The 22770-nt window shown below is 29.3% G+C and overlaps 1 protein-coding gene across 2 annotated transcripts; it reads right to left on the bottom strand.

Moving 5' to 3' along the window:
• Positions 1-625: 625 nt before the first annotated feature.
• On the bottom strand, positions 626-21778 carry LOC107453367 (alpha-Mannosidase class I b). 2 transcript variants are annotated; one of them, XM_016070177.3, is made up of 10 exons: positions 21277-21778; positions 18711-18965; positions 17035-17113; positions 13819-14004; positions 13156-13304; positions 11612-11800; positions 7070-7257; positions 6675-6798; positions 4777-4971; positions 626-1045 (listed from the first exon to the last, which is right to left on the bottom strand). In XM_016070177.3, the coding sequence occupies exons 1-10, from the start codon at positions 21409-21411 to the stop codon at positions 713-715; spliced, it is 1833 nt and encodes a 610-aa protein (XP_015925663.1). In that variant the 5' UTR covers positions 21412-21778; the 3' UTR covers positions 626-712. The 2 variants fall into 2 exon arrangements, with proteins under 2 accessions (XP_015925663.1, XP_015925664.1); XM_016070178.3 differs by having other exon boundaries at positions 17044-17113.
• Positions 21779-22770: the final 992 nt, after the last annotated feature.

The following is a 22770-nucleotide window of genomic DNA, read 5'->3' as shown; positions in this document are numbered from 1 at the left end:
CCATTTCCAAAAAAAAACGAATTTCAAACTGTGTCCATTTTTGTAAGCATGCAATTTGAGCTATATCCAGATTTAAAAACTTACCGACGACTATCTGTGTTGATAACCATCACAAGGGCATGTGCAATAGTTGATGAATTAACTTAAGGAAAACTGAATGGTTTACATTTGACTTGTAAGGTCTACTATGTGTTAAAACTGAAAAGAAATAGATTATTTAGAAATCAAGGGGTAATTTCTAATTTTTTCATAAAACTATTTTAAAAAAAGTTGGATATTAAGCACATTAAAAATAGGAAAAAAAATCTTTCCTAATAACCACATTGCATGACTGCCAACTCTTACACTTTCTAAACAAAATTTTTCACAGAGGTAGTGAAATAAATATTTTTTGATAACTCTAAAAAGGAAAATGTTAACTTTTCCACTACTTAACTTATTGTATAATCTTGAGGCCTATTTACACATAAATTATTTATAAGTAATATTCAAATGTAAATACATTAAACTAAGAAACAACTATAAGTTTTGCTACCACTTTAAATATAATAATGAAATCCAGAAAATTTAGAACAGTTAAAACAATTTTTAATGATAATAAAATGTAGAAAAAAAGACACAGACATCAAGAACATAAATCATTTTATTTGTTAACAATTGAAGTTAAATATTTCCCCCTATACTATACACAAAAACATAATAAAAACTATTATTAGGAATTTAAAATCGGCAACAAATGAGCTTCAGAATTAAATATGAAACGATCTAACGAGTACAAATCTTGATTGTCATTGAATAATAAAAATAAGTACTTTAAAGTTTCAGCTAAAAAGAAGCTCTCCATTAGATCCATTGGTTTAGTTAACAAAGGATTACGAACATCACCCAAGGAAGTATATCCTCCTCCTTCAACTTTAGCATACTTTTCAAATGCTTGGAAGATTTGCCAACCCCAATCACGATATGTTTCATTATGAGTCATGTAGTATAAATACCAGAGGCTTTCAACTGTCTCAGGACGTAGAAGATTATGAGCATCATTACTCTGTAAGAAAAACAAAGATAAGTGTTACTACACATATTAAACGGAAACAGCCCACAGAAAATCAGATAAGTGTCGCCATAAAAAATTTTCCTCTGTTTTCTGGCTGCAATTACATATTATAATTGTTGAACAGTATAAAAGCAATACCAGTTTGTCATAAATATTAAAAAAGAGTATACGTATAAGAATTTTTTAGTTGGAAAAATGTGAAATTTTATGTTTAGTAATCTTCAACACATTTGCTGCCATTCTCGTGCCAACGTGTGCAGTATCACACGTTGGTGGGAAATGAACTGTAAGCATGTTGAAAAAGTTAAAATATAGCAACATTTCTCTGAAGAACAAAAATATCAGAAGATTTAAATCTTTTGACACCGAGATTTGTTGCTCTACATTTTAGAGTTTCAATGTTCTAACTTAATAGTTTAATAATAGGAACAGTCAATTGAATTTACATCAGAAAACGGTTATAAAATTTATTATGCCATTCAAGCAGATTTTTTTAAATTGCTTTTTGACTGTTGGGTAGAGGGATGAATTAGGTCTTGAAACCAAGGATAATAAATCCCTTAATATCAATAAAAAGTGGAATATTTAAGATAAAGTTAACCTAAATTGTCTCAACTAACTAGTTATTAAAACTTCAAAAGATGGAAAACAGAAATTCAAATATTATCTTTCCTTTTATCTAAATTGATTATTTGGAATCAATGAGTTAGCTTTTGGTTTAATTAGAACAAGCCCTTATTGCCTTTTTATCATTCTGCATTTGAACACTAAAAGTTTTCATAGCATTTCAGATTTAAGTTTATGTTCTTTGGTTTTTCTATAAGATTAAGTTTCAGAATACAGGGTTGCCACAGTAAAAAATGAACAAAAATAGTTGCTTTTAGTAGCCTCAAGCATGAAAATAGTTGCCTAAAACTATGAAAATAGTTGCCTGAACAGGAACAAAAATTTATCAAAAATAGTAGCCAAATAACTAAAATTATAGCTTAATTGTCAAATACTATTATTAGGACTGGGTGATGTCAGGAATTTTAAATCGTGATACATCGTCAGTTAGACATCACGATATAGTGATGTATCGCAATTTAGCATATGTTCAAAAATTACCTATGGGAAATCTTTAAATCAATCAAAAATAAATAAAAAGGAATAAATCTATTACAAAAGAAAATATTAATTCTAAACATATTCTACTATGACATCAATATCATTGCTTAACTTTTTCAATTAAATAAAGAAGTCAAAGTGAAAGCAAACCCAAGCTTTATTTCACTTTTCTCAAATTAAAAATGATTTAAGATTTATTGGTTTCAAATAATAATACTGTAACAAATTATTTTACATACATGCATTAAAAATTAAAAGAAAAAAAACAAAAGCGGAAACCAAACCAAAAAAATGTTCACTTCAGAAGAAAAAAAAATTTTTTTTACTTGTTGAAAAAAAAAAACATGCTTTTGAAACATCATTAGACCCTCTTTTATTTACTTATTTAAAATAATAAAAAGTAGTATTAACTAATGGTCAAATTATGTACTTAATGAATGTAAAAATATTTTTACTTATTTATTATTATTTTCATTTTTGAAAATAAAATCGACTAAAGATTTATTTGTTTAAAAATGATACTGACTATCGAACAAATTATAAAACAAACAAGTATTGAAAGAATTTTAATAAGAATTTTAAAAAAATACTTTAAGTACTAATGTTAATTATTAAAAACGTCAAAACATTACTAAACTTTTTATTTAATTAAAATTAAATAATAGCCAAATTTTTTTAAAACTTTGTTTTCATTTTCTCAAAAATAAAAGCAAATTAAATAAATGTAGGCCTTGTTTTAATTTTTTTATAATTAAAAACGACAAAGCATTTATTGGTTGAAAAAAAATCAAATTATTATACTTAACTACATTTAAAAATTTAAAAAAACAAACTTTTTATAACAAAGTTGAATACAAAATACCCCTATTAAACTGTATGGCTTAAAATAAAAATAATAATTGAAAAAAATCAATGATTTGATCGATTGAGTTCAGAACGAAAATTTAAGATAACAGCGATTGTGCAGCAATCGCAAAGTAACAGTAGGTCAACTAAAAATAATTGACAAGCGTTTAACACAGACAAAAAAAAATGGTATGAAATGATGCAGAACGAAACGATCACTGCAAAAGTCTCACTGAAAATAATTTACAAGAAGCCCAACAATTATTTCCGACAAAATAAAATGCACAACGATCGCAAAATGACTTAAGTCCCATTGTAAATAATCTTCAAAAAAAGCAAAATCCCAAAGACAAAAATGGGAAAAGAAACTATGCATTGCGTTCTATATTACAACGGTGATCCTTGCATGAAACTGGGAGTTCTGATTCAATTCGCTCTTCGTCATTCAACATCACAAAACTAACATCATCTTAATAGCAAAACGCTATCTACATCTCTGCAGCTAGACGAAATCAAAATCGTCTTCGTTAGTGCGGTAACAGCGTTAGCCTGGTCAAGGATCCTTGCATATTAAATCGTTAAACCGCAATTGTAATCTTATTCCGGCGGCTTAAATCAGATTTCTGATGCATCTCCTAAAACGAAAGTCACTACATCGGCCTACTGGTTTATGCGTTAAATCGATGTTTCACAATACATCGTTTTATAGCCCAGTCCTAACTATGCTCCAATTAAAAAAAAAAAGTTTTGTACAAATATAAAAGGTATACATATTAGAAAATAGGTACCTAAATAAAAGTCGAATTACAATAAAATATGAATGTTAATAGAAGGAAAAAACAATTAAAAATAACAAAACTGCCCCTCAGAGAGAACATATAACAAGTACTTTATTAAATCCAATGGAAATTTAAATTTTTGGCTCTTTGGACATAAATGATTGTATAAAAGTTTGCTTTCTTTTATTAACGTTCTGAAAAGTAACGTTCATTTTTGCGAAAAAACTTCGCCAAGAGTAAAAAAAGTCTCCTAATAGTCGCCTATTCCTGAAAATAGTTGCTTTTTTAGCCTTTTCAGGCAAAAAAAAGTCGCCATAATCGCCTAAGGCCGAAAATAGTAGCAAATAGTTGCATTTTAGTAGCCTGTGGCAACCCTGAGAATAGCTTGTTAGAAGGGGGAAAGATATCTTAACTTTTTTTTTCTTGTTTTAATCAACTCAATTTTGTTTTTTTTACTTATTTAATTGCTTAGGATTGTTGAAGGAATAGAAAAAAATTATCACAGATTGATTGCAAACAACAAAATTTCATAACACTCTTTAATAAAGGGACAAATAATAATGGAAATTCTCAAAAGATATCGTTTTTATCACTCAACTGTAAGGTCATTATCTTGAGTAAAATCACCAATGCACTAACAATAAACACAAAGATTTTTCATGCCAAATATTATTTAACATTCATAAGTCCACATATTCATTTGCCTTAAAATCAGTAGGTAAGGACTAAATAAAAATAATTTTTCATTGATACTCCTATTTCGCTCATGTGCAGAATCCCAAAAGGCTTACACACTATGTAAAGACTTTGTGATCAAAAATTTTTTCTCCTTTTTACTATAACCTATATATTCCATTTTGTGAACAAAATTATTATACAAACATAGTTAAACTAAGTATTAAAAAGTGAGCAAAAGTTAATACTAGAATAAACTGGGAAAACATAGCTTTGAATTCCAACAGAAAGGCTTTTTAAATAAAAATAGCTTACTTTGATGATAATGTCACTTGTACCATGTGGTTGTAAATTAAAATATGCAATTTCTGGGCTAAGCTGTGTTGCAGTTTGAGCATACATGTTATAACAAGTATCCATCAGTTCAAAAGCTAAACGAAGATGGGAAGAAGGCATTCCATAATGATACCCAAGGGCTAATGTACCAGGTAAATAGCAGACTAGATGATCCTACAATTAAATAGGAAGTTTAATCAGGGCAACAAAAAAAGTACTAAAATATATAAGAGTAAAGTTTAATTTATAATTCAATAAAAATATATTTTTCAAAATTAAACACTTAGTAAAAAACAGTAAAAATACATATTTCCTAATTAAAACACTGGATTTATTTTTAATATACAGTCAGTTATAATCATACACGAAACCTATTTTGACCATATATGCAGAGATGCCAACTGCTCCGGACAAGACAAAATAATTTTAAAAAAACGGTAAGTAACTACAAAGTAAATTTTGAAAATATTTGACTATTTTTGCTTGCTTTTTAAACGGTATGGCATGACATAATTACTATAAAGTGGTGAATTCTATAAGCCTACGAATTATTTAGAAATAGTGGTGGATAAAAATCTACTAAATTGAATTTATTAAACCAAAAATCACAATTGATAAACTACCACTTTAAGATATATATTTGCCATCCGGAGCAAGTTGGCATCTATGTATATGAACCTTTCATTTTAACTTATTTCAAATTAAAAATATTGCAACTAAACAGTTATTAATTGTAAATAAAAACAAGTCATTAAATAGAAAGATGAGTAAATGAAAATCTGAAAATAATATAAAAATTAAAGCTAGCTGATTTAAATTCACACTTACTTATAATTGGATATTTCTGATTTGACATTATAAAGTACAGTTTAAAAATCTGCTTTGAATGAATAGAAAAAGGAAGGTAAGTGCATCACTATGCTAGAATTTATGTTCTACTAAAAACTAAACCAGAAGTAGAAAACTATAACACCTAAAACTTCACTCTAGGTAATGCATTACACAAAAAACTAAGAAAGTATTGTCACATAAGTTACAAGTATACTTTGAGATGAAGAGAATTTATTTGCAAAAAGGGCAATTTCATATGACACAATCAGAAATATGTCACTATCAGCTGAGTCGCTCCTTTTTCTTGAGAGGAAGGGCAGGTTCCTTTGCAAGAGTTGAGCAAGTAAAAAACTAAAGTTTGCATGCATTGCTATTGTAATGAAATTGAAAAACTTTTTAAAATTTATTTCCAAATCATTCAAAAGAGGACCGAAAGAACCAAAATGATTAAAAACAGACTATGAAGGGAAAAGAGAGCAATTTGGAAACTCTGCAATATCAAAAATAATTCAATCAACTATAAAAATTTAAGATCTTTTGAATAAAAAATATTATGAAACATTTTTATAAACACTTTTAAGCATGTATGGAGAAAATAAAACATTTAATGACTGAAATGAAACAAATTTACATTTTTCATGACGCAAAAAATTCAAAATAACTATGGTATATTTGAAGAGTGAGGTACATTTTGAAGTTATCAGATGTACAACTATTTATCCCTGTTTTGTACATAAATAAATACGTTTCTAAAAAGGAAAAAAAAACACTGGTTTTTTATTATTACTGTCCTGCCAACTTTAACATTCTTTGAAGAAAAATGTCTTCAATGATAGCGAAATAAAACAAAACTTAAAATTATGTGGAATAAATTCAAAACAACAAAACATGATATAGTTTTTCCATCACTCTTTCTAAAACTTATGTTTTTAAATTATTCGTATGTCACAGAAGTAAAAAGGAAAGCATAGTTTTTAGTACCACAAAGAAAAGCTAAGCAATTATGCACTGCTGCACTTTCAACCATACATTAAAGATAAACAAACCATTTTTGGACTATAACTACGGCCACTCAGCAATTCACCAACAAAAGTAAGCTTGCTTGGATATGATTGTTTAACAAGATGTTTTGCAATTCCATCTATAGCTTCGATATAATCTTCTTTTAACCTATAAACAATAATAAGTAAATAGATATATAATTTTACAGAATGATAAACTTTAGTTTAAGTCAACAATTTAGAAATAGTTTTTATTTAAAAAGTCTAACATTGAGCAGAAAAAATCTTATTTATTATTTACATCTGTAAAAAATTTGAAAATGGTCTTCAAACAAATTTTAAAAAATGATTGAAGAATAAACAAAATTACAAAAATTACACTCAAAATTACAAAACAAAACTGACTCAAAATTACAAAAGCAATAAAAATAGAAACATACCAACTAATTTTTTGACCTGTTTGAATCCATTGTTTTAATAAATATTCATAATAACTATCAGCTCTTGCACCTACAGTTATAGTAGAGGTAGTACGAAAATGACCACTTTCAGCATTTATAAACATTGGAACAAGACCATCTTTCTTAGGTAGTTTATGTAGATGTTCCGATACTTTGAAGGCAGCAGTCTAAAATAATCAATTTTTCACTCATGAAAAATTATAGTCATTTCATTCATGAAAAACTATTATTGTAAAATCAAAGAAAAATAGGACATTAAAGAATCAACAGCTATTAGATCAAGTTTAAATCATTTAACAAATTAGCTATTCAAAATAATGTAAAATCTTAATTTGTTTCAAAAGGAAAATCATTTTCCATACCTAAGTGTTGTGGCCAATATTATACTTAGAAAGCTATATAGACATAGAAAACGAAAAAAAAGAAGACATTTGATAAAAATATATACACACATTATTTTACAAATAATTTGAGAAATATGCATTACTAATTTTCTCCTTTTTAAAACTTTTCATAGAAAAAAATTAGTACCCTATCGAAATCATTTAATTATTTTCTTACCATAATAATGGTTTATAAGTTAAATAATTCATGGTAAAAAAAAAATCAAATGCATAACAATTAATTTTCATGGGAGAATACGTGTATCTAAATCTTAGAACAAGTTATACTTGATATCATTAAAACTTCAATTTGCTTCAAAAATAGTTATAAGTTTAGATAATTTTTCTTTTATTTCCAATGGCAAGGCAAAAAGGTCCAAATAGAAAGATGAAATAGATAACGAATACAAATGTGCGTAGGATAACAAAGAAAGATGACCGAAGTCATTGCCTTAAAAGTTCTCTTGCTTCCCAATATCTTGAGGACTCAGTGTGTCCATGAAGGGCCCCACATAGAAGCAGGTGGTCCCTGCCCAATTTCTCTCCAGATTTACAAAGTGGACAAAAAGGCATGGTGAAAAGGCCTATGCGGTATAAGTGAGCAGAAAGACAATCGTGGCCTGTATATAAGCGGAAGGCCGCAACTGCATCACGTCTTGGTTTGTCGGGAATGAAAGAAGAGCTTACATTTCTCCAGCTTTTCAAAGCTGTCCGAGACTCAAGGTCTCGCAATGAGTTGGTTTTACATAAATTTTTAAGGAACAGTTTGATTTTCCAAAAGCAAGTTGCTGTATTTGGTTGTTGTAGCAAATTGGCACCTTTTTTGGCAAGTAAATCTGCCTGCTCATTGCCCCAAACACCACAATGGGCATGCACCCACAGGAGGACTATTAGTTTTCCCCTCAAAAATAAAGACCTCAAGAGGTTTTGACATCGGGAAATCTCAGGTGTCAAGGGACGTTCATGTGAGCTAATTGATTGTATGGCCGCTTGTGAGTCTGAAAAGAGGATTGCATTTTCAAATTTGTGTTGGAGGGCCAATAGCTGCTGTAAGGCCGCACTCAAGGCCACTACTTCTCCATCAAAGGCGGTGCCAATGTATCCCGCTGGTACGTAGAAAGAGAAAAGTTCCGAAAAGACACCAGCCCCTACATTAAAATGGCAGTCAAATTGAGAACCATCAGTAAAAACATGTAGCCAATCGTCGACAGGGTATCTAACCGTCATTGTCTCCAGGGCAAGATTTTTTAGAATAATTGGCGCAACATCTTTTTTACCATGGACAGTTTTCACAAGATCCAAGTTTATTTCAATGTTTGTTATTTCCAAGGGGTTTTTAGGCTGGTAAATCCATTCTGGGTTTTAAGTTGTCTAGGCCTGATTACATAGTCTTTCCCGTAGGGGTCATCGATTCTCAGAAGCTTTTCACATAGAATCAGAGCTTTCTCCTTTAAAGTATCTTGGAAAGGTCTATTTCCTGTTAGGATTAGTATCGTGTCAATCGGCGTTGACTTAACAGCTCCTGTAATCAAGCAAAGAGCCTGGTTTTGCAGAGCCTCAAGTTTGTCTAACAACAGTTGTGGGGCTGTAATGAAGACCTAGCAGCAGTACGTCATAAGAGGGAGGATGAATGTATTATATGTAGTGTTAAGGGTGGACCAGGCACACCCCCATTTACAGTCTGCCAAACGCTTGAGGACATTAAATCTAATTGTGACCCGCTCTATGAGCCATTCCACTTGGCTTTTCCAACTAAGCTTTTTATCAAAAGTCACCCCCAGGTAGGTGAAATTATCTGTATTGACAATCAATCTATTCTGGTACTGTAACACTGGGCGGAAGGTATCGTGAGTTAGTGAAAAGGACTGTGAAGCTGTCTTTTCAAGGTTAACAGTCATATTTTTATCACTCCACTTTGAGAGTGCCTGCAGAGCCCTGTTTAAGCCATTTTCAATAAGGTTTTTTGCATAGCGTTCTGGTGCTTGAGTCCATATTATCAGATCATCAGCAAACAATAGACACATAATATCAGGTATTCACTTAAGAGTTGAGACAAGATCATTAATATAGATATTGAACAGTGTACAGCTACTAACTGCACCCTACGGTAGTCCAGTCTGTAGATTATAACATTTGGAGATTCTCCAAATTTCACTTTGCAGGTTCTCTGACTTGTAAAAGATCTAATCCAGTTAAATTGTTTTGAAGTGATACCAATACTCAAGAGCTTCTGGTAGAGTTCTTCTCGCCAAACGGAGTCATATGCCCCTTTAAAGTCAACATAGATGGCTGTCAAAATTTTTCTCTCGTCCAAAGTGTCCTTGACAAACTGGCTGAATTGTGTCACCTGATCACACGTTGACCTGTTGTTACGGAATCCAGCCTGTTCTACTGCCAGGATACCATATTCTTCCAGATACCAGTTCAAGCGGTTAACCACAAGTCTCTCCATTGTTTTAGCGAGTATAGGTACTCGTGAGAGAGATGGGCCTATAGCTATTCAACTCTCCAGGATCTTTATTCTTTTTCAAAATGGGGACTATAATAGCTCTTTTCCAAAGTGCCGGGATCTGTCCAGATTCCAAAATTCGGTTAAAGATGTTCAACATTGTCTTCTTTGCCTTCATGCCCAAATATCTGAGAAATTCTGCATGGATGTGGTCCAAACTAGGAGATTTTTTCATTTTTTATTTTTTATAAGTTTAGATACTTGGAACTAGCTATTTAAATACATCAAAGTTAAGTTTCTTTGTCCTAGAAGAAATGCTTTCTTTTTTTTGTTTGTTATTCTTGTGTACAGAAATAATTCATGTACACAAGAATAACAAACAGTATATACTAAAATTATTACTTAATTGTTACCGAAGATTTAATATAAAAGAAATGGAATGAAAAGAAATTATAATAATTTTTATGCCTTTCAAAAGTTTAATGAAATCCATTACAATGGCACTACTAATAAAATGCAAAACATTAACATGTTAAGCAATCATTTTTAAATTCAAAACACATACATTATGCTTTTAAGTAAGTTAGTGAAAGGAAGTACTAAAAGTTATGTGAAATTATATGTTCATGGAATGTGGTTGCAGATATGTGTGGTCGATGATATATTTATTCTTTTGCATTCTTTTAATAAAAAAGCTCTGAATTCTTTTTAACTTCATTAAACTTTTTACTTTCAAAATGAATGTAAAAAGATAATTAACTTTTCAAAAATTGTTTTTTAAACATATCAAACAGGTTAGAGCAGCACAATCTGCAGCATAATCCCAAATGTGGCTCTTCACTTTGCAATCAAAAAATAATAACCTTCATAACTTGAGCAAGAAATTTTATAACTGCTTTTAAAACATATTTTAAAAAAACTTAGAAAAACACAATAAATATAATACTAAAATTGTAAACTCTTAAAAACAAATCATATGAATATGAATAGCATTGTGTCACTTTCAAATTGTGTGAAAATAAACCAGGTTTGATTTTGAAATCATGTGAATAGGAATCACGATGTGTAAGTTTTAAGTCACATGAATAAAAGTCACTATGTGTGACTTTTAAATCACTTAATGCAAATCACTATTTTCGATTTTAGAATGGCGCAAATGCAAATTAAGATTTGATTTTTAAATTCCGTAAATATAAAATTTGTAGCATAATATTGAGATAATACAAATTAAGATGTAGGATTTTAATTGTGAAAATAGATATTGTGATTTTTTAATTTAAAATAGCATAAATATATGTGTTCTCATATGAAACACGGTTAAGGTAAGACATTGGAGATCGCAAGATTGACTCGCAAATTGAGATTAAATTGTGATGTGCAACTTGTAAGGCAGTTAGTAGTTGATATAAATAGCGAAAAATAAGATTTGGAAAAAAGAAACAATGAGTTGAAAATTGCATGAATATAAAATGTAAATCAAGTTTATTGTTTGTATATTGTGTAATACGAATTGTGATATGAGATTCATAATTCCAAGAAAATAAAAAAGAATATGAAGAATTGGTTTTTTCCTATTATCGATAAAATTATACATAAAGTGTTAAACGAAAATTGTAAAAAAAAAAAATAAACATATTTCCCATATTAATAAAATTAGAACAACAAATATGTGACTAAGCTGAACTTTACTTCATATTTTGGATCACCAGTCAAATGACTTATATCTCTAAATTCCAGCTGTATAGTGGATATTTCAGACACTGTACTATCTTGGCCCCATACTGGAGGATGGGAATGTCCAGTTTTTAAATTAACATCTGAATATGGCACTCCAGATGAGCTTTTAAATGCAGGCATTAGTCGGTCTGCAATATCAACCTAAATAAAAAAAATTCTACTTGTTGAATTAATTCTAGACATTTAACACAAACAATAGCTCAAATAATTTACATAAAAAATTCAAAATTGATAAAAAATATGCATTTTTTATGAAAATATTTTAATGAGTTATAGTACAAATATTCTGTCCAATAACATAAAAAGCCCTATCTCTGAAGAACAAAATTTTGCAGGAAATAAGAAAAACAAATTTCTTCTCCTTCATTATTTAAGTATGGAGGCCAATATAAATTTCAATACAACTCATCACTGAGTTGGATTTAGAGCATTCTAGTACAGTAGAGAAATATTTATTCGGTATCCAGAAATCTGGGGAAAATTTTGCCCGGTTATCCCGCCATTTCAAACTAGAACGATTATGAAAAAAAGTGGAAATTTGACTCATCCTTGAAGTTAAGTAGAGGAAAATGTGGGGGGAGGGGGAAATTTTCTCCTCTTATTCCCAGAGAAACGTCATTTCTTCCGTGACCTAGAAAATCTTTAAATCGAGAGGGGGCAGGGAAGTGACGAATGTTTTACTTTCTTATATGTCAGAAAGAATAGTTTTTCTGATAAGCTGCGGTTAATCAAACTCAAAGGCCTGGCATGCTGATTTCGTTTTCTCTTTGATTTAACAGGGGGTGGGGAAAATGCCTTGCACCCACATATCAGTGAACACAAGATGAAAGAGAAATAAAAAAGAAAAATATATCCCCATACTTTACTGGGAAAAAGTATAATGGAAATATGAAAACGATCAAAATATGGCTACTTTTCATTTCTTCAATACTAAAGTAGGAATAAAGTTAAGCTGAATTTAATCATTTAAGAAATAATCAGAATTTTGTGATTATAATTTAGTAAATTATTAACATAATAGGATGTGCTAGTAGGAGGAAAATACAAAAACTATCAAGCTAGCATTAAATGATTCCAAAGAGAGTTATAAATTATCTGTTAGAATCCAAATTTGAGAGGTTAGTTTTTTGTTCAAACTCATTATTTAAAAAGTGGATTAAATAAGAAGAAAAAAATTGGGAACATATAATTAAACATGCGACAAAGTTTTGCCACTCCTTCTAAGAACATGATGTTTTAAAAAATAAAAGAGAAATAAAATAATAAATAAGTATGAATCTTTTTTTAAACTCGGATCCAGTTAAATTTAGAATCTAGGATGAAAATTCGGAAATGGAACAAGGATATCCTCTGAAAAATATATATATCATTCAGACTGATTCATAAATTTTACAAAAAAAAGTATTAAGATAAGTTGGAGTAATTTTTATAGGATGTTGGGGAATGAAAGTAAACTTTGAAACCTAATAGAGATATAAAAAAAATAAAATACTTACAGCTTTCTCTAAGAAAATGGATTCTTCGGAAAGATGAAAGGCACTAAGAAGACCACCCATCACTCTAATAGTAGTTTCAAAAAAATTTACATCCTTGTTCAGGTTAAGGTTTAATTTTTCTATCACCCATTCTTTGGCTTCATTGAATTCTACAAATTAGAATTATTGATTATTTAAAAGAAAACTCATTACAAGAGTAGAAGACCTATACATGCAATTCTACAAATCGCAATTCTCCAAAAACATTAACTTTAAGGGTGTAAGCAATGAAAATTGCAGTAAGAGATGTCTGTAACTAAGCAAGAACTATTAACTTTTTACAAAAAATTACTTTACAAAAATTTACTTAAAATTATTTTCTAAGAGGATACAATTTTCAAAGCTAAGCATAACAAAATTTATAATTTTTTCTTATAATTTGAATACTCTAGAAAGCATCAATTTTTTTCTGTAAATAATAAATACTTAAAAGCAGATTTGTATTTACAAATTAATTTAAAGCCTTTTAAGATTGATCTGTTCCAGACTAATATTGCCTTGGTATGTTTAAAAATAAATTAAAGGATCTAGATAACGTAAAATTCTATAAAACACAAAACTGCAGGTTTAAAGTTTGCATTATAAAGATCTTCTACTGTATATAATAAAGGATTTTATTTTTACCCTCATATAATCCCATCATATACAATGTGTCTAAAGAATCCACTATGGTTAATCCAAGGCCAAACCAGTTTTGAAAAGTTTTGGTTATAGGTTTCAAATGATCATGTCCCCAAGCATGACTTTTATAGCCCTTCCAAGCATGCAGAAATGCATCTACAATAGACTTTTGTTTATCTTGGGCTGAAGCTAAAAAATAACAAATTGGTTATGTAGGAAAAAAAATAAGTCAACAAAGTATGATTCAATTTAGTAATAGCTAACAGATTTTCCTCTTACACTAAAAAGACATTAAAATAAACTAGATTTTCTTTACAAACATCAAATTAGTTTGAATACATTGATCAAGCACAAACTAACATTAAAGATAACTTTTAGAATTTTTGTTTTTCTGATGCTTCACACAAATTAAAAATAAAATCAATGGCTAATAAAAGCTTATCTATGTGAACAAAAGTTACCAGACAATTTCAATTTTCAAAATATCATGGACAGATTTTCCTGTAATTATAAGATAATATTATTGCTCATTTAGTCATAGGGCTGTTTATGGGACTAGTCAAATCTGATTAAAAGAAATAAAAACACAATACGTAATTTAAAAAAAACTGAAATCAGTTTAACTATGAAATGTTTGTTATTGAACACAATAACTGCACGCAGTTTCAAAAATATAATAAATTTGAGTATTTATAAAGATAAGCTGCTTCGTGAAAAAATTGCTTTTTTTTCATAAAGTGAATTTTATTCAAAGAAATTTTACAAAAATTAAAAATTTAATAATGAAAAAAATTATACTAAACTTGAAGAAAAAAAATTATCTATAAAGTTATAACTAAGGTAATTGCAAAAAGACTTCAACACTTTTCTGATTGATTGATTGACAATCATGAATGCGGGTTTAGAGTTGGCTGATCAACTGTAGATCAAATTTTTTTATCAGAAATATTTTAGAAAATTTTTATGCGCGAAATATAAATGTGCATCAATTATTTTTATAGATTTAAAACAAGCGTATAACAGTATAAATCAAGAAAAACTTTTTAAAATACACACATGGACAAAAAAATTAGTGCAAAGATCATCGGTTCTCTTTGATTTTCCAAAAATTTACTTATATCAATGTAGTCATTACGTATGTAAAATTTCGTTTCATTTTGACAACTCCTTCTTGGTGAGCTAATTTTTTTGCCCATGAGTGTATAAGTGGAACTTGGAACCCCTAGTAAATTAATTAGACTGATCAAGATGACACTAACAAACACCAATGCAAAAGTAAAGAGATACAAGAAGTATCAGAAAAATTTAAAAGTTAAATTGAGATTAAAATATGGTGATATTCTTAACATTACTTTTTAATTTTTGCTTTAAAAAAGTTATCAAAGAAGTCTATAATGACAGAGGGGGTCCTATTAGGAACCGTTCTTAACAAATATTTGCTTTTGCAGATAATGTAATCTTAATAACCAGATAGGAAAAAACACTAATTGAAATGTATAATAAACTTGAAAAGGCAGCAAAAGAAATAAAGAAATAGGACAGGTAATTAACAAACAAAAGATCAAATACATGGTAACAGACAAGAGAAAAAGAAAAGTTTCATAGACACTACAGATCTGTGATGGAATTTGAAAAAAATCTCTGAATTTATATACTTGGGAACTATGATGACGGAAGATACCATTAAAACTGAAATTAAGGCCAGACTTACAACAAGAAAGAGATGTTTTTTCTCACTCCAGAAAATATTTAGATCTTGTACATCATCTTGTACATTAAAAACTATAAATCTACAAAGCAATATTGAGATCAGTTATAACCTACAGAAGGGAAACCTGAAGAGATATGAAGAATAATTACTTTTAACTTGGGAAAGAAAACTTATGCAAAAACTATTTGGACCTGTAAAGGATGGTCATGTTAGGAGAATCTGAATGAAAATAGAAATTGAGAAGCTATATAAAAACAAAGATATAACTAACATCATTAAGTCTAAAAGGCTACAGTGGTTGGGTCACTTAATAAGAATGCATGAGAATCAAGATTTAAAAAAGGTGTTTTGGGGAAAAATAACATAAGAGAAATGTTGGAAAACCCAGAAAATGATGGCTTGCGGAAGTTGAGCGAGATCTAAAAATCGTAAGAGTTAAAAACTATAAAAAGAAAGCTGAAAATGGAAAAGTATGGAGATGCATGATGACAAAGACTGAGATCCTACATGCACCAGAAAGTTCGCAATAAATAATTCCAGCAATAAGCAAAATGTAGAAAAAGTGAAGTTATCATTTAGGAGGCTCAAGATTTCGACATCTCTTCTGATCACATTTGGGACCAATTTTTTAATTACAAGATATCCCCTATACATTAGTCAAAAATCCGAATTTGTTGGGAAAAAAGAGGCATGTTTATAAAAAGGAATTTTTTTTCAGACTGATTTTGTAAATTAAAATATCATTTGCACAAATTAATTAGGATATTAAGGGATGTTAGTAGGTAAATATTATGGGTTGTTAGTAGGTAAAATCCAATCACTTACTAATCATTAAAACAAAAGTGAACATAATTTTTCGACACTTTAGATTTATTAATGTATTAAATTTTATAAAATGAAGGAAAAAAAATAAAAACTTATCATTGCAATTTTTTTCTTTTTTGCACACTTAAAATTTGAAGATCAAGGGGGAAGAATAGTTTAAATCTGAGGAAAAACTAATTATGTGTGCTGACAGAAATTGTTTTCACAAAGCACACAATCCATCTTTACTACCTAAAAACTCAGATGGAGAAAGCATTTTCTATGTTACTGATTCGTCAAAAGTTAGTAATAGTAATCCTCAAATTGCAACAGATGGCAATACAATCTTCATTTTTGTGAAAAATGGACATAAACTATTCCTCTATCTTGATCTTCATTTATTAATGCATTAAATATTGTAATATGGACTCTTTGACAACATATTAGAGGAGATACAGTCAGCATGACTGGTGCCTACTCTAAAATTATCTCCGAATAAAAAGAATCATTTTAAAAAACAACAAGACTTTTAAAATATAGCAAAAATATCAGAAATTGTCACAGGTATACCAGGACTCTGTGCCCTACAAATTAATCTTGCCAGTTAAAATAAACCTAAAAGATTGGATCTATTTTTATATAGAATTAAAAAAAACTAATCAATGTATTAATACAAAATTTTTAAAAGAAAAAAAAAACTTTACTCAAAATACTTTTTTGTTCCACTGCTGCTCCAACAATTTTGTCCAAGAAATTACCACCATCAAATCCAACTTTTTCCATCTAAAAAGAAAGAGGCACTGTTAATAAGAATAATAGAATATCAAAAGATGTTTATAAATATATTTGCATACATGTAAAGGTTATTTCAGCCCAATAACTATATTTCAGCTAAAGAAATTTCTATCCAATAATTATGTATTCAACCAACAAATAAATTACGTTTTTAATAAGTAGAATTTTATGTAAAAAACAACCCTTTTATAATTCAGATCAATGTTAAAACAATTTTTCTACCATACACAAGAAATAAACTTTTGATATCATTTACATATCTATCAAAATAAAAAATAAATTTTAATTTTTTTCTTATTCAGTGAAAACCAGACTAAACCAGACTGCCAAATATGAATCTAATTTAAAAATTACTCATTCTTTAAAATTTCTTTATGGTTAAAGATTCTTAATTAAAGAAAATTTACCAAAATTTTTTAAAACTATCCATATTCTTTACATAAAATGTCTGTATATTGCATCTCAGTTTCAAGTTTTAAAATAGTTCAGAAACACTTTGCATACAGGTAGACAGTAATTCCGATCTGTTTCACAAATGAAAAATAATTTCCCGTATCTCCCAACATAATCATTGAACTTAACAATCTCAAGAAACAAAATTGAAGCTACATTCATTTGCAAAAGATGCCAAATAATCTGAATTCCTTGTTTCACTTGTTATTTTTTTTATTTTATTTTAAAAGAAATAAGAAAGAAAGAAATTAAAAACATTTTGTTCCTTTACTTATTTGTAACTCTTTTCCAAACCCAGCGTTAGGATTTTGATTTGAAACAAGTTTGGAAATGTTTCAAAAAGGATGGCAGTATTAAAATACAGCTTTTCCAACAACAAAAAAAGAAGATATTTATGATAAGCCCAGTAAAAAAAATATTGAAAAAAAAAGTTTCTAAAAGATGAACTTGAAATAGTCTTTTTATTTCAATGAAATAAGAAAAATAAACCGACAATGATTAGCTGTATTTTATGGAGTTTCAATTCTCAGCTATTTAATGTTTCCGTAAAAGAAATTCATAGAATCACTGATGCTTTGATCTTTAATTTCTCTCTGCAAATTTTTATTATTTCTGCATAAATTTGAGCAAAAATGCGTAACTGCCTTGATAATCTCCAGTGCTTGCTGTAGTGCTGAATGGTTTCTGCTACTACAGTAATAACAAAAAAAAGCAAAGAAAATAAATCTATCAACACTATTAGACATATTTTAAATCAATACAGCTGGGAAATTTCAAGAACTGGCATGCAGTATTATAGAAATTTTAAGAGATAATTTTTTAATAATTCACATGTTTATCAGCTGAAACATACCTCCTTGTATAAAGCAAGCTACTACCATTTCGGCTTACCTTAAAAACTTGATATCTAGAAAATTTTCGAGACAAATACTAAGTCTTGAAGACTCAAAATATAGGATATTTCATTTTTAAAAAAATTGACCAAACAAAAAAAAAATATCAAAAAAACTTATGCACAAAAATTATTAAAGTATCTTATAAAATCCAAAAATTATATCTATTAAGAGAAGAAAAGTCTAAAATTACAAATATCATTAAAATACAGCCCTTAGTGATCATATAATAATCTTACCTTTAAACGTGGAATGTTATCATGTTGAAATATCTTGATTGCTGTAGTGCTAATTTGACTTTGTTTGGCATTATCATTTAATTCAAAATCATCCAATAAATTATTTCTATTTGAATACTGAACTTTTTTATTATAGGAAGTTTCAAACAAAAAGGAAGTATCTGTCCAGGGTAAAATGACAATAACACATAATATCACAAAAGCAAATAACATGCCAATGATAAAACGTTGCAACTTTGATAGCTGATTCCAGAGCTGCAATGAAACAGAAGAAAATGAAATTTATTCATAATGATATGATATAGTCAGAAAAAAAAAACTACATAGCCTTCAATAAAGTTTAAAAGCTAAATTTATCGATAAATTTTAACAGTATTTAATTATTGACGAGATATAGAAAATCATGCTTTACTACACATTAAATTGAACTAAAAAAATCAAAATATCATAAATATTATAATGGTAGCATGGAAAAGTTATTGACTACAGTACAAAGTTCAATATCAGGACATCCATTTACTAGAAGGATCTCTTTTCCGAACACTTTTCAACAATCAAAAAAAAAAGTATGCATAAATAAGAATCTTCTGCTTTTTTGCTTCTTTATGATTTTTACCAGATTTCAGATTTTTTTCACTTTTAAACCAGATTTTTGCTATAATAAGAATATAAAATTGAATCTCACGTAAACGAAATCCGGCATTTCATTATCGCTCGAAAAAATCACGTAATTTCTTTCTCATGTACAGCTTAAAAGGATTATTATCGCCAAGAACCAAGCACTAGATTATTTAATATTTTGAAGAAAAAAAATCTAAAAGGATGAAATTGTCGTGACTAAGGCAGGTCATTAAGTGATTCTTCAAAAGCACGATTTGGAATATGCGGACCGTAATAATATTATATTAAAACTGAAATCGAAATTTTAAAAACCACGTGGAAATCCCAAACTATTGAAAAAGCGATCAACAAAACAATGTGGACAGTAGAATTGTCAAAAATAAAGTGCATCAAAAAGTATTTCAACAAATGTGCGATTCAAAATTTCCCATATGATAATGAAGTAATAAAAAAAAAATTATGAAAATCCGTAGCAATAACTGACAAAAATGTGATCATGAATCCATTGAGATTGCGGGTGAGTCGTCAATAATTGAGTGGCAAAGGTGATTCAAAGTTTTCCAAACGAAATATTGTAATAAAATGTTATAACATAAAAACCAAGACAAAATCCATTTTAATATTTACTGAAAAAATTATTGTCAAAATCAAGTGGATTCAATGTGAAATCGTCGTTATCAAGTGTATCAAATAATTAATAACTGAAATGTATGATTTAGAATTTGTAGTATGATACAATGGTATAATAAAATATAGAGATTTTAAAGGCCATGTAGAAATCTGTAACAAAAGCTACGAAAATAGCGCAACCACGTGAATTTATTCGTTGTTGATTGAATTTGATGCTAATTAGAATCCATTAGTTTTTTTTTATTGAACAAAGATGTTTTGATGTTTGTTTACTTTAAAGACATTATCTGGAAAAAAAACTATTTCCCGGACCCCACAATTACGGATATGGGAATTTCAACTACACTATCATTAAAAACTTATACAAATGCTCATTATATCAATGCTAAAATTAGGATACTTCGACTTTTTTGGCTCACCCTACAGGGATATTTGCATATCGTGATCTGCCAGGCAAGTTGTACAATCACCAAGGCACTAAATTGATTTTAAAAGAGAAATTTCTTATTTAAAAAAAAAAAAACATGTGGATGTTTGCTCAGGGCTGGTGATGAGTTATACTTTTTGTGTTGGTCCCGTTCTGTGACGTTTTTTTAGTTCCTCACGGCAGCTGCCCGGAAGTTGCCAAGACTTGGTGATTATTTTGCCACAAATCACGATATGGAAATCTCCCCCACCCTACTACACATATTAATAAACAAGCTAATACACAGGAGTGCTAAATATCTTCGAGCACACAAAAATGGTTTTGGGGAAAAGCAGGCAGTCCTGGGAAAATTTTTTGTCTAATTAAGAAAAAAAGTTACAAAATTTTTCATTGCAAAAAAAAATTTTGGCTTCACAAAATTTTTCTCTGTACAAAGAAAATAAAAATTTACATTTTTAAAGTTTATTTTAACAAATCTTTTAATTCTCTATACCATGCAAAATTGCTGTCTAAAAAAGAATATTTTCTGTTATGGTAAACATAACACAAATAATTTAACAAGTCAATTTGCTTATTAATTAGTTCGAATTCCTTAAGTATATGGGTTGGGACCTTAAATTTAGTTTTTATATATCAATATTATTTCAATATATTTAGAATTTTATTATTTTTCACATATATGCTATTTTAAGAACTGTTTAAAAATTGTTCTTATTCAAAGAAAAAATTTAAATGGCACTAAGATTTTGAAGGAAATTTCAAACCAAAAAAACTGTGGGGTAATATTAGGCTCCGAGAATTTTCTGCTCCACTGTTAATACAAATATCATTTTCAAATCAACAGGATGATTTAAATACTTATACAACAAATGGAAGAATTTTACTCACCCTTCGAACACTACGAGATGGTAAGGGATAACTTCTGAAATTATTTAACCGTTCAAAATTGCTAATAGTTTTGCCATCATTTATTAAACACCCTTTTTCAACGTCATCATTTAATATATTACTATAAGTCCTCATATTGTTATTTTAAAAACCTAATATACATTTTGAATTTCAAATGTTTAAGTTCCGACCGCATATTTTACTTGCATTATAAGATAATAAGTTACATTATCTTATTTATCTTCAAAACACGACAAAGAAAAACACGAGTTATATATGTAATGTCCCGTAAATAAAGACCAAAAGCTATGAACATATTCGTAGATTGCAGGTTTCAAGAAAGTGTATAATTCTTAATAAGAATATTTTAAATATACTTCTAGATCCCTACAATTCGAAACTAATCATATGCTTACTCGACATTCTGTTTTCGGTAAATACAAAAAGAAAAAAAAAAGTATAGAAAATTTGACAACAATGCATGTATTGCCATACCAGTTAACTAAATACTACATTGAAAAGAATCATTGAACTCTGTAACCGAGTAGTCCCGCAGTGCATTGGTCTTAACGAAACGGTTCCCAGTAGAACACGGAGATTAAGCATCACTGGCTGCGGACAGAATGTGGACGGGTAACTACTTTGATCAGCCTGCGAAATGACCAAGGATGCACGGTATCGGTCCTTGTCAAACCGTTCTATCATAAAGTTCTCGACTTCACTCGCAGCTAGTCGGGCTACCAAAACGGGGGAGCCATTCTGTCTCCAGAGGATCATAATTGTGATGACATGTCTTCGAATCATCCTCAGGGACGAGTCCCGCAGTGGACTGATCGTTTCCTAGCAGATCACCGATGTCAAGCATCATTGTCTGCGGTCAGTGTGCGGATGGGTGACCACTTGGATTAGTCTGCGCAGGGTTCGAGGGTGTGCGGTATTGATCCTTGTTAAACTGTTCTACCCTAAAGTGCTCGATTTCGCGTGCGGGTCGTCGGGCTACCGAAGCGGGGGGGCATCCCCTCTGCAGAGGATCAAAATGGACAATTACAGTCAAATTTTTTTTAAATTTTAATGCATTCAGAATCCCTCAAAACTCCCAGAAAACATTTTATTACTTTTCTAAGAAGGTTATTTATTCAGTTATTTTCAATCAAAAAACGCTTACTTTCGTTTTCGCCTGAAACGGGGAGTCACGTGGTTATTCACGAACTGACGTCACACGTGTCCATCTGCCGTTCACTTATAATAGCCGTTCTATGAAAACCAATACGTTCTTGCTTTCGTTTAAATTTTCTAATTAAATCCAACCATTTTAGATGGTCTAAAGCTATCTGTATAAAAAATTGCGCCTTAATATCGCTTAATAAAAATGTGGATTTGATATAACGTATTTTTATAATGTTAAATTTCAGTGGTACCCACTGAAACATTGTTAATACTTGACGAAATTTTCTAGCTCGGAATATTTAAGATTTTTTAGTTCAATAAAAAAAG

Source organism: Parasteatoda tepidariorum, chromosome X2 (assembly GCF_043381705.1).
Source record: "Parasteatoda tepidariorum isolate YZ-2023 chromosome X2, CAS_Ptep_4.0, whole genome shotgun sequence".
Classification (NCBI taxonomy): domain Eukaryota; kingdom Metazoa; phylum Arthropoda; class Arachnida; order Araneae; family Theridiidae; genus Parasteatoda; species Parasteatoda tepidariorum.
This window is presented reverse-complemented; position numbering and strand designations above follow the sequence as displayed.

Bases quoted from the DNA above. Each gene is read 5' to 3' on its own strand.
- LOC107453367 (XM_016070177.3), bottom strand. From the start codon at position 21,411: ATGAGGACTTATAGTAATATATTAAATGATGACGTTGAAAAAGGGTGT. The intron at 14,005-17,034 runs GTAAAGTTTTTT...GTTATTTTTTAG, and splicing joins GGAACAAAAAAGTATTTTGA to CTTCAGCCCAAGATAAACAA. The intron at 13,305-13,818 runs GTAAAAATAAAA...TCTAATTTGTAG, and splicing joins TATGATGGGATTATATGAGG to AATTCAATGAAGCCAAAGAA.